This window comes from Dermochelys coriacea, chromosome 4, assembly GCF_009764565.3.
Source record: "Dermochelys coriacea isolate rDerCor1 chromosome 4, rDerCor1.pri.v4, whole genome shotgun sequence".
In the NCBI taxonomy this organism is placed as follows: domain Eukaryota; kingdom Metazoa; phylum Chordata; order Testudines; family Dermochelyidae; genus Dermochelys; species Dermochelys coriacea.
Window position 1 is genome coordinate 137,820,540 of NC_050071.1, and position 12,418 is coordinate 137,832,957.

The following is a 12,418-nucleotide window of genomic DNA, read 5'->3' on the forward strand; positions in this document are numbered from 1 at the left end:
ATTGAATAGCACTAACCTTTCATTTTATTAAACTTAATATTTTAGGAGTCTATATTTATCTCAACACTTGGCGAGAAGGTACCTACTTTAAAACCTCCCACACCAAGACAGAAATAGATTGCACATTCTGTAACAACAAAAAATAGCTTCTTTCTATGCCTTGCTTTTTGTAGATGCTGCCAACGTCATTTGCCTTGAATAATTTTTAAAAGCAATGACTCAGACTGAGGAAGCTGCTGTTTGGAATCTCTTCTCAATACAAGGAGCAGGTAATATTGGATTCTTTTCCTCCAGGTATCCTGCTTTCAATATAGCTAATTTCCAATGATGACCAACAAAACGTACATGTTTAGTTAAAAGGGCTTAATGATAGTCAACCCCATAAAAAGAAAAAGCTTTGTCAAAACAGAGTTAATGGGAGAAAATTTTTCAGTAGGTCAGACCTGGCATCTCATCCTAGTACTCTAGATAATTATTCAGATTGGTTCATTTGTTGAGCAGGACGAAAGACTTTAAATAGGCAACACAAGAATGGGAGTCTTGAATATATAAAATAACTAATATTTTATCCAAGAAAAATTAAAAACAAACAGTTTTACAAAAAATAAATAATATAATACGTAGTGAGTTCCATGTTTAAGCAAAGACATCACAACCCACAACTTCAGCCTCTATTTAAAACAACCCACAAAAAAACATCTTACATACATGTATGTGGAGTGAATGGGGGAAAAGCAGCCAAGAAAGGGGAAATTCCAAGACACTAGATGGCTTGCTTTTTTACTTCAGTTTCAGTTCCAAGGTTTGGCATGTGCACAGCCGCAACATGGCACATGACCTGGTTTAGGCCTGATAGCTTACTGCAGAATTTATGTACATTTCTCTTCCCTCCACAGGTTCCATTTGTATACAAGACCATATGAAAGCACTGTCAGATAGCCCCTTTCATCATCCTTTAACTCATGACCATGCTCCAAGTAATTGCTATAGAAAGATCAGCCACTTTCCTGTAACCAACATGTGTACGTTAATCTCTGAGAGGTCCAGTGTGGTTCCTTTGTTCCTGCTGCTAAACACTACGTGTATTAATTCACCTCTGCACAGGGATTCCAAATGAAGCCCTTTGCACCATTTAAATCTCACATTAAGCAATGCACAGAGGGTCCACATGAGCTCACTGCATCTTATACTGCAAATAAGGGGTTCAGTGGTACAAAGGATCAGCACAGGGGTAGACTTCAACCTAACAGATAAAGGCAATAAGAATGTCAACTGGATTCTAGACCAAAGCTGAAGCAAGGACTGAAATTCCAGTTGAGGTTGTGTGACCAAGCAAGCTGCAGAGTTGTCTAAATTCACTGAGCATCAAAAATTTGCTGTGCATTATACAGAACACCATAGAAAAAGCCCTTGCCCCAAGGAGCTTACAATCTGAGTTCTGCTATATCTGGAACTAGGCATGTGAGGAAGTCTGACTTATTTCTAAAACGATCTGGCATTATCATATTTTTAGTGGAATATCATGATAAAGCACGAATCCAAGATCCTAGGCATGAAATATTGTCTTCTCAAATGTGCACCTTCAAAGTAGCTTAATTCAAATTTTGAACGCAGATCACTGCATGATCTAAGTTAGTAATATTACACTTAAAAAGCTAATGCAATTTTTCTAAGTAGTTACTTATTTTTCCACTTATCTGGGAAGACTGCCTTCTTTGCAGAAAAGGTGAAAAGGACTCTGGTCTACAGTGGAGAACTAGCAGCTGAATCTCTTGAATGGTACAGTTCTTCATATGTACCAATACAGCTGAATAGGTTTAGAGGTTCTGGATTCTCTCATCCGATGTTCGATCATCATTTTTGTCTATGACTAGATTGCTGAGGCTGGAATTTCTTGAATACAAGCTCTAAAATACATTATTTTACAACAAACCTGGTGGAATTTAGTGCTTCATACTGCAATGCAGCTAACAACACTGCCTTTAGAAAATAAAACAAATGGCCTGATCTTGTGAAAAACTTAGGCACTCTCAATTCCCAGTTATTTCTCAAGTACAGACACACAGTGGGACCAATCCTTCAAGGTGAAGAGCACCTCCTGTGAGTACTCAGCTCATAGATTGCATTGGGAGTTAAAGGGGCACACAGTACCTTGCAAAGTGATGTCTGCAGATGGCGGGATCAAGCCCTAAGACAACTCCCACCCATCCCACAGCTCTGCTACTGCACCTTAATTCTGAACTATTTCAGTTCAAGATTGCCAATCATGTCAAACTATCAGACTCGTGTGATTTTTTTATGCTGTGATCAAAAAAATATCCACCAGGGCCTATACAAGACCAAAGAGCTTTCATTTGAGATCCACTGGAAATATGAACCCAAATATAAAGAGGCCGATGCATTAATTTACTAAATCCTAAAAAAAAATTAAGTTATTTAAAAGGTTCTGGAGCAGATTCCCCAACTGGTGTAAACCGATATCAAGTGGAGCTATGACAATTTACACTAGCCGAGAATCTATTCCTGTATTCGCCAGAAATTTTATTCAATCTTTCCTGCTGTGAACCAGGTTTCTACATCTAGTGGAGCTATTCAGCAGAAAAGCCATATTACCATATTCCAGAAAACACTCTGCAGCAGCAACACTGGTTAACATCAGGGTAATACAGTAGCTTTTAAGGAAGGAACTACTTCCAACCCCCTGCAGTAAAATTATACTGAAATACCTAGTGTCATCCATAGAGGAGGAGAGCATTTATACCCTCCCAGTGGACATTCTGTTCAGATTAGTAGCCCAAGACTATACTCCAAGGACGTGGGGGACCCTGGAACCTGACAATTAATCCAGACAAAAGGCTGGTTTATAAGCCACATGCTTGTTTCAAACACAGCTCTTTTAAGGGTAGCTACTGCCAATGTTGTTTAACCTATTGTGCATGGAAGGAATGTTCTCTCACACAATATCTTCTAGTTTCACATCTTGAAAGGTCAATTTCTTCAAGGATCTAAACCGTGGCAATGAAGTGTTTGGATTCTGCAGGAACGCGCACACCAGGGAAACAAAGAGAGAGAGAGTAATGCTGATGTGGAAAGAAGATTGATTTTCCTCCTGAGTCTGGATTATATTATTAACTATAGCTGACAACAAACATCTACAGAATATTAAGTTATACAGAATAGCCTGAGTACATCAGGAATAGCATTATTACAATTTTTTGTAAAGTTACATACAATTCTTTAAAAAAAAAAATCACACACACTAGTTATAAATATTCTTAAATTTACTCTTAGTGGATTTCAAGTGAGATATCTGCTGCATGTCGCTAAGACTATATTATAAGGGTTTGACCTTCACATTCAGAGAAGTTTCTGGTCAGCTTATAAGGAGTCACCAGGGTGCAGATGGCAGGAAGTTGCTACACAGTTTTACAGAAAGCAAGACCCAAAAATAGAGAAACAAGAAGTAAGGACTAAAAAACAGTGTCTTGCCAGAAAATAAGCCATTACTGATTGTAGGATGATGTTTTTACAGGCCACTATAATATTCAGAAGAGGGCAAAAACAAGGACTTTCGGAAAAAGGTCAGTTTTTATATTTCTGGGTTCTGTTTTGATAATTTTCATATATAAACACCACAATATTCAATACTACCACAAATACTTCAAGTCCTTCAATCCCATACATATAACATTGCAAGTGAAATAAAAAATAGGTAACAATGTAGACACTTGGCATTTTACAAAAGAAGTCTTTTGAGAACACGATAGCGCAAGTCTCACATTAAACTATCTCCATCTCGCACCTTCCCACACTATATCAACACGTGTAGCAGATTATAATAAAAACTGCAGAAATAATATTTCTTATTATTAACTAATCTACATTAAGATTCAGGATTAATTTTAACTGTTTACAAAAAATTCATTTGTCCTTTTCTTTTCTGCAATGATTAGGTCATGTACAATTACTGTAATAGTCACTTAGCAGATGCTTTAAAAAAGCTAAATAAATGTTGGAGTTCCAATAGGGTAGAAGCTCCTGCACCTTATGTCCAATGTACAGGATCTGTAATGACTCAGGTTGAATTCAAAAGCTCCAGAAAAGCACCAACTGCTCCAAAATAACCCTATTAAGCAAAAGGCAAAGAGTTTCCATTAAACAGATTCAAGGTTTAAATATGTTTGACAAAATACTGGGAAAGGAATATTAAAAATATTCATACCATTTTAAAATACTGGTTATAAAAGAAAACAGAAGAAAACTATTCCCAACTACTGTATGTAAACTTATTATACTCCTAGTTATACTGTTTATACAAGGAAACAATTTTTTTTTAAATTACATTGTTAAATGCAGGTGAAAAGTTTTCAGAAGTTGGCAAGCTATTACAAAGTTAGCAATAAAGTAGACAAAGTTTGCATTTTTAACTTCTGAAACAATAAATGTTACATGGATAGCGTCCTCGAACTGGAAGTACTGCAATAACTGTGGCTACAGGAACAAATACATAGAACTGGCTGCAAAACATATGTTGCCAATGCCAAGAAACTCAACATTGATATGTTATAATCAGATAATTTTAAATAAGTCTTCAGTTTTGACAAGGTACAATGGATTTAAACAGTAACTTCACCTCATGTTCCAAGAAAAGTGCTTTCAACTGCCCCTTGGACCAATAATCCAAAGCATATGCTAGCAGCCTCATTGAGATTGTATTGATCCGCAAGAAATTGCCAACAAAAACCACCCGATTAATGTTCTGCAAATATATATAAAAAAAAAAAGATAGGAGAACTTTTAAGCTGAATTCAATTTCATCTTCACAACAATGAAAAGGCTATCACAGTGAAGGAGAATCCATATATTATACTTCTCGCATTTAATTATGAGGATACGTGAAGCTTTTCAAATATGGCTTCTGACAGAGCAGTAAAAGTCAGCTAAAAGCCAAGTTAAAGTTGCCAGTATTTGTTAAACTGAGTAAAGTCTGGATACTGAACTTCACAGCACTCCAAATATCCATGCTCTTCATAGTGATTCCTTTGTTCACACCAAGGGAGAAAGCAGATATGCAAGAAAGGACAGTTAGATGGATGATGGTTGTCTTGAGTGAGGGGTGTCTGGGGCAGAGAAAAGACTCAATTTTTTGCAGCTTTCTGTATTTAGATTCTCATTAGGAAAACTCCAATCAAATCCAACAGAACAGAACTGCAACTGGGAAAGAATGAAGTACCATGCAGACTGGGGTCTTGCAGCAGTGTGGTGGAACAAGAGGAACTAGAGTGGGATGAAATCAAGAGGCATGTTCAGGGTGTTCAAGATACTGGAAGAGAGGAGACAGAGAATGCATTGAAGGGGAGGATGAACAGTGATTGCTGAAAAGCATCAATTGGGGTCTCAAAAATACATCCAAATATAAAGGGGGTTGATAAAGTTTATGTTAAAAGCAGAGCATCCAGGTTATTTCAGGGTAGGTTCTTTTCCCGAGTCCCTTTCACATCCCTTTATATCCACTCTCTAGACCAGGTTCGGGCATCAGGTTTCGGAAATTGTATGGAGGGCCGGTTAGGGGAGGCTGTGCCTCCCCAAACAGCCAGGCATGGCCCAGCCCTCGCCTCCTAGCCCCCCGGGACCCCTGCCCCATCCACCCCCCCCGCTCACTGTCCCCTGACTGCCCCTGGAACCCCCACCCCTTGACTGCCCACCAACACCCCATCCAACCCCTCCTCTCATTCCTGACTGCCCCCCCGGGACCCTTGCCCCATCCAACCATCCTTCTCCCTGTCCCCTGACTTCCCCCCCGTCACCCCATCCAAGCCCCCCTCTCCTTCCTGACTGTCCCACCCCCAGGACCCCACCCCATCCAACCACCCCTTCTCCCTATTCACCGACTGCCCCCCGCCCCATCCAACCCCCCACCTCCTTCCTGACTGTCGCCCCGGGACCCCTGCCCCCATTCAACTCCCGTCCCCTGACTGACTGCCCTGACCCCTATCCACACCCCCACCCCTGAACTCCTCTGCCCTCTATTCAATGCACCCCCCCGTCCCCTTACAGCGCTGCCGGGAGCACCAGTGGATGGTGGTGCTACAGCCGCGCCACCCGGCTGGAGCCAGCCACACCACTGTGCAGCTCAGAGCACCGGGTCTGGCCGGGCTCTGCAGCTGCACTGCCCCAGGAGCTCACAGCCCCGCCACCCAGACATTGCACCGCCACCCAGACATTGCACCGGCGGCACAGTGAGCTGAAGCTGCAGGGAAGGGGGGACACCGAGGGAGGGGCTGGGGGCGAGCCTCCTGGGCCAGGAGCTGGGCTGGAGGGTCCTGCAGGTTGGATTTGCAGGAGGACTGGGGGGACAGTCAGGAAAGAGAGGGGGGCTTGGATGGGGTGACGGGGGGCAGTCAGGGGACAGGGAGAAGGGATGGTTGGATGGGGCAAGGGTCCCGGGGGGGCAGTCAGGAATGAGAGGAGGGGTTGGATGGGGTGTTGGTGGGCAGTCAAGGGGTGGGGGTTCCAGGGGCAGTCAGGGGACAGTGAGCGGGGGGGTGGATGGGGCAGGGGTCCCGGGGGGGGCCTATCAGGGGCTAGGAGGCGATCCGCTTTTGGGAGCGACCCGAGGTAAGTGCCGCACGCCTCACCCCCTCCTGTACCCTAATCCCTGCCCCAGCCCTCACCCAAACTCCCTCCCAGAGCCCGCACCCCCCCTGCACCAGCCTGATGAAAGTGAGTGTGGGTGGGGGAGAGGGAGCGACGGAGGGAGGGGGCATGGAGTGAGCATGGAGCTGGGACTCGGAGAAAGGGTGGGGCAGGGGCAGGGCCCCAGGGAAGGAGCAGGGCAAGGGCTGAGCCGGGAGGCTTGGGGTCCCCGAAAAAATGTAAATCAAAATGGGGGTCCTGTTTGCTAAAGTTTAAGAACCACTGGGCTAGAGGGATGCTGTTGAACAATGAAGGATACTCCTCTTCCCACACTCCTTTGGTCCCACAAACTAAAAGTGCAGAGTATGCCTCCTCCACACCCTCTACCAGCTTGAAGATCAAGAAACCAATAATCAGAACAATCCAAATGTTTAAGTGACCTTATGCAGTGAAGTGGATACATCATCACTGATTCTGCAGAGTAACATTTTGGGTTTAAACAATCTCCATCCACGTTTTAATAACTATACTCTTGAAAAAAGATGTTTTCCCTACTTGGCCCAGGGAGCTCTGCAGCTTCTTGATCCTTCAATCAATAAAGAATGTAAGGTTCCAAAGTGACTGAAGCATTATGACTGAGCACCATCTCTGGTCCTTCAAACCTATTCTTCCATTCATTCTTCTGTGACGGAATGCACCCCTGTAGTCACACCCTACATACCATGGCAAATAATCTTTATACAAAATATGCTTTTTCAGGTATCATTTGAAAACTAATAACTCACTGGTCAATAATATCATGGTGGTGTGTGTGTAGCCACATTACATATAAAGTTATGAACATAAGACTGAAATTATGACTGAAATGTGTTTACCAGACAACTCTGGGAAGGGGGTAAACCTGTTTCTCAAAGACAAAGGATAAGCTGTCGCCTCTAGCCAGGTGTCAAAGCTGACTGGCAATCACAAGTCAAGTTTCCCATTCGTTGGCAATGGAGCGGGGCAGAAACAGATCTAGCTGCATTTTAACCAACAACATAGAACATTTTTCCATCACAACACTCTCCATCCTCACAGTGGGAAGAACTTTATCTAGGGTAACCCTCAGGAAAATGCACTTCCAAGGGTAACTGGATTATAAGACAGGTTTCAGAGTAGCAGCCGTGTTAGTCTGTATTCGCAAAAAGAAAGGAGTACTTGTGGCACCTTAGAGACTAAAAAATTTATTAGCATTGCTCTAATAAATTTTTTAGTCTCAAGAAAAGGAGTACTTGTGGCACCTTAGAGACTAAAAAATTTATTAGAGCAATGCTCTAATAAATTTTTTAGTCTCTAAGGTGCCACAAGTACTCCTTTTCTTTTTGGATTATAAGAGCGAGAGGCAAAATCACCTCATGATTTCTATCTTTCTTTCTCTCCCTTGCTCTTTCACCTAAGAGACAAAAGAATCAGCCTTTGGACTTTGGGAAAGGTTATGACCTGAGAAATTGGTTAGCTCTGTTGCTAGGACATGTGATAAGGATCTTACCTTGAACAAAGTCTAGTTTGTTAAGCGATAGTTACTAGAAAGCGTTTTATCTTTATTTCTCTCTTAACCATTTCTGACTTTAAGACCTCATACTTGTACTCATTTAAAATCTCTCTTTGTAGTTAAATAAACTAAAGATAATCAAGTGTTGTGTTTAAACTGAGCTATTTGGTAACACCATTTATAGTCTGCTGGATATTGACCCCTTACAGGGGTAATGAAACTATGATATCTGAACTATCCAGGAGAGGGCAGAACAAATCCTTCAGGGAAAATTTGGGACTGGGAGTGTGTTGTGGTCACCCTGCAAACAGTAACCAAGGCTGCTGAATGTCAGAGTGGCGCTCATGTGTTGCTGACAGGCTGCTGGGGTCAGAGCTGCTGGGATAGGGCTACACAGACACTCAGGGCGACCTGCACGCTGTTAGGCTGTTTGTGAATGGCCCAAGGTGGGAGCTGCAACAACAAACCATTGTGAGACACCCAGCTTACAGGGGAAGCGGTGACAACTCCTCACTGGTGTGGATCGTACCCCAGAATGTGACACCTTCCCATGTTGTTCTCCACTCCAATGAATTCACCACATCTTCCTGGACCTGAATTGTTCAGTGACTTGTCTGCATTAGATTCTATATTCATGGAGGAATGGGGGAGGCACGGTGGGTGGGGAGGATGAGAGGGAGGGAAATGAACATACCATGGGCAGGGCTGTTTTTGCCTGCCATTTTAGATAGTGCCTTGTACATTTATTGCCCTTGCACTAGTACAGAACAGTAACTGTATGCTGATAAGAACTATGAAAGTTATAAGTATGCTTCAACCTGATGGGCTCAATCCTGTTCAAACAGCCCCAAAATAAACTGAAGAACAGGTCTCAGTTCTTTCATAGCCCTGTACAATGCTGCTTGACATGAATGCAACAAGGCAGCACTGTAAAGAAGCTGAAAGCACAGAGCTCAGAGAGACAAACCCACTAAGGCCCATGAGCGTCGTATTAGCTTCAAAATGCAAGAGTAACTAGAACAAATGACATACAGAAGGTCCTCTTTTAGCACGTGTAGTTCTCTTTTCACTGATGCACTTAGTTTGGATTCCTAGCAGGACAAGATATGATAATTTCATGCCTGAGAAGAAACAGGATATTGCTTATCACTTTCTACCTGCAGTTCCAGGAGAACAAAACACATTACTATTCCACAGTTCCCTCAACTCTCCCAGAAAAGCAATTTACCTCCTGAATAATAAGGGAAATTGACTGGACCAATAAATGACAAACACATCATGTTATTATTATTATTATTTTTACAAGGCTTTGAATTGTAGAGCTATTATTTGACTAGACCATATGAGGAACGGAAATCTAGGGTTACAATTTAAACTGGAGTATCTGGACAGGTATCTACAGAACTGAAAACAAGATACTGCAGATTGGTGGCACACATGAGTAATTGATTTACGTGTATCTCAGAAAAAAGAAAAAAAAAGGTTATATGCTGTTTTCCATATTTCTCAATACCTCATTAAGTGCACACATCCGTGCTATGGAGCCAATGTTATTGGTGATGGTTATTAAAGTTGCTCTTGCCAGGTCCTCTTTACTGACAGACTCTCTCTTCTCCTTGCTCATCATATTCCCAAAACTGTGCAGAAAATTATAGAGTTAAGTGTCCATTTACAGAAAACTATGAAGTATCAGAACGCATGTAGCAATGTCACAATTCCAAAATGAATGCACAATACCATTTTTAATGGAATTATGTAAAATTCCAATCATGTAGTTACAGCCTCTATTACTTAAATCCAGTAACAATGAATCACAGTTAATGTTTGTCTAAAATAGACTTATAAGTCTGAATAAACCCCACACTGATACTGAGAGGGTTAACAAGAGCCTGAGAGCTCAATTCAAGGTTAACTAGGTGAATTAGGAGGTCCACTGGAAATGAGTCAGGTTTCCTTAAAAGGACAGAGAAAGATCAGTTAGAAAGAGACCTAGAATGGGAGACTGGTCCAACTGAAGTGAAGCAAGAGAATCAGGAAAAACCACAGGAGACGTTTCAGAGTGGTAGCCATGTTAGTCTGTATCAGCAAAAAGAGCAAGGGGTACTTGTGGCTCCTTAGAGATGAACAAATTTTTGAGCAAAAGCTTTTGTGGACTAAAACCCCCTTCATTGGATGCATGCAGTGAAAAATACAGTAGGAAGATACACACACACACACACACACACCCTGAAAAAATGGGTGTTGCCATACACACTATAACGAGAATCATCAACTAAGGTGAAGTATTATCAGCAGGAGAAAACAAACCTTTTGTAGTGATAATCAGGATGGCTCATTTCCAACAGTTGACAAGAAGGTTTGTGTAACAGGAGGGGGGGAAATAAGCATGGGGAAATAGTTTTACTTTGTGTAATGACCCATCCACTCCCAGTCTTCATTCAAGACTAATTTAATGGTGTCCAGTTTGCAAATTAATTCTAATTCAGCAGTCTCTCATTGGAGTCTGTTTCTGAAGGTTTTTGTTGTAATATTGCGACTTTTAGGTCTGTAATCAAGTGACCAGGGAGAGTGAAGTGTTCTCCGACTGGTTTTTGAGAGTTAGCTCCTATGGTGGGTTTCAAAACGACAAGACTCCAGGAGGAAACCCTTGGGTGTTGGTGTTCATTTGAGGAGCACAGTATTGGGGCAGACCTGGGAAGGACTAAAGTTCAAGTCTGGGAAGGGCAGAAATGGTTTAAGTTTGTCCTTTTGGTTTGGGATTTGTTAGAGAATTCCAGGGGCCACAGCCCTGAAGGAAGGGTGAAGTTCAAGACCTCAGCGAGCCTGAGAGGAACATAGGTGAACAGGGAGCCCAGGAACTGACTTGTGGGGAGGCCTGTAGATGTCCAAGATAAGAAGTAGCCCAGAGTGGAAGAATGGGGCTTGAGTAGACAGACCTTGCCTGCTTAATGCAGCGTCCCTAGAATGGAATCCAGAGAAGAAAAGGCCTGGGTTCCCCTTCTGACCACCAGAAAAAATAGTGCAAAGACCCCAGAGACCAGGGAGTGGAAGGACTACTGAGTCAGAACTTGAGGGCATGGGACTACTGTTTGCTGGACTTTTAGTGCCACTCCTTCCAGGGTAACCAAAAGTTACATGAGTTACAAGTGGTAGTACACCAATGCAGGGCTGGAGAGGCTCTCAGTAGGGTGCGCTAGAGAGGAGAGCCTACTATGCTACGCCCAGCCATAGGGAGTGCATGAATGGTGAGTCTACTCTCCACAGTGCCAGTTCCACAAAAAACACTAGAGGTGCTAAAAATACACCCTTGCTGCCCCAGTTTTACATTCAGGCACATTATATGCATCCTCAAAAACCCAATGTAATGCTTACCTGGATGCTACAGCCCAGCCTGGCAGTCCAAATCTCGCGTAATCCCCTCCATAGATGTCCCGCACCAGTTTATCCACTTTCGTGCTGTCTCCAAGGGATGCCATTTCAAGAGCCTCTTCAAAGGTGGAGCAGCCAGTAAGAAGACAGCAGAGACCGAAAAATGTTCCTCCTCCAAGACTAACAAAACAAAACAAAAGCAATATTTTCTACCTCTCATTTTGAAGAGAGGGAGAAAAAAGGGCTTGTTTTTGTTTTTAAATTAAGTTATGTAGCTAAACTCCTCTGAATATCAAAAATTAGCTGGGCTGCCCAAGCATTTTTTAATTTCCTTCTCACTGGAAATCTAGAAAGAGGAATTAGATTTGTGTCTCCTTTCTTACCACATTTAAATCTGCTTCCTTAACGTAACTTCACAGCCCACAGATAAACCCACAGTTTAGCATCCTTCCCCAGAGTTATTGCTTAAACGAGAAGTGTTTTTTCTCCGCTTACAATATTCACTACAGTGTTGAACAAACAGCTATGTACAATGTAAGATATCAACCTGTAATGAGCTCCATGAATCTGCAAGGGTATGCCCAAATGGAATTCACTGCAGAACTTGGGTCTAATTGTTCAAAGCCTGGAAAAAGTACGTGCTGCTGAATCATTGCATACACATGCTGGCAAAGATGTAGAACAAAACTGTCCTTCCTGAGGTGCCCTGTGCAATCCTTGTCTGTACTTTTTTTGTAACAACAATATTCCTTAAGTCCAAGAAAGTTCACATGCACAGATCTCTTTGGCTCTGCTGTACAATAGGTGGCTATATTATTCTTTCAGACCTGACTAGAACGATGAACACCATCCCATCATTCATAATGGGTAGTACATCTTTTA

At 42.4% G+C, this 12,418-nt stretch overlaps 1 protein-coding gene across 11 annotated transcripts in view; it reads right to left on the reverse strand.

The window, feature by feature from the left end:
- Positions 1-3,081: 3,081 nt before the first annotated feature.
- The window catches only part of PANK2 (pantothenate kinase 2), a 35,032-nt gene continuing 25,695 nt past the window's right edge, over positions 3,082-12,418 (reverse strand). For 9 of the 11 annotated variants that reach the window (XM_043512754.1, XM_043512753.1, XM_038398369.2 and 6 more), the window contains 4 exons: positions 11,540-11,716; positions 9,681-9,804; positions 4,634-4,759; positions 3,082-4,126 (listed from right to left, as the gene is read on the reverse strand). In XM_043512754.1, the coding sequence (XP_043368689.1) occupies positions 4,076-4,126; positions 4,634-4,759; positions 9,681-9,804; positions 11,540-11,716 (478 nt within the window). In that variant the 3' untranslated portion in view covers positions 3,082-4,075. The other 2 variants (XM_043512756.1, XM_043512757.1) reach the window with 2 other exon arrangements.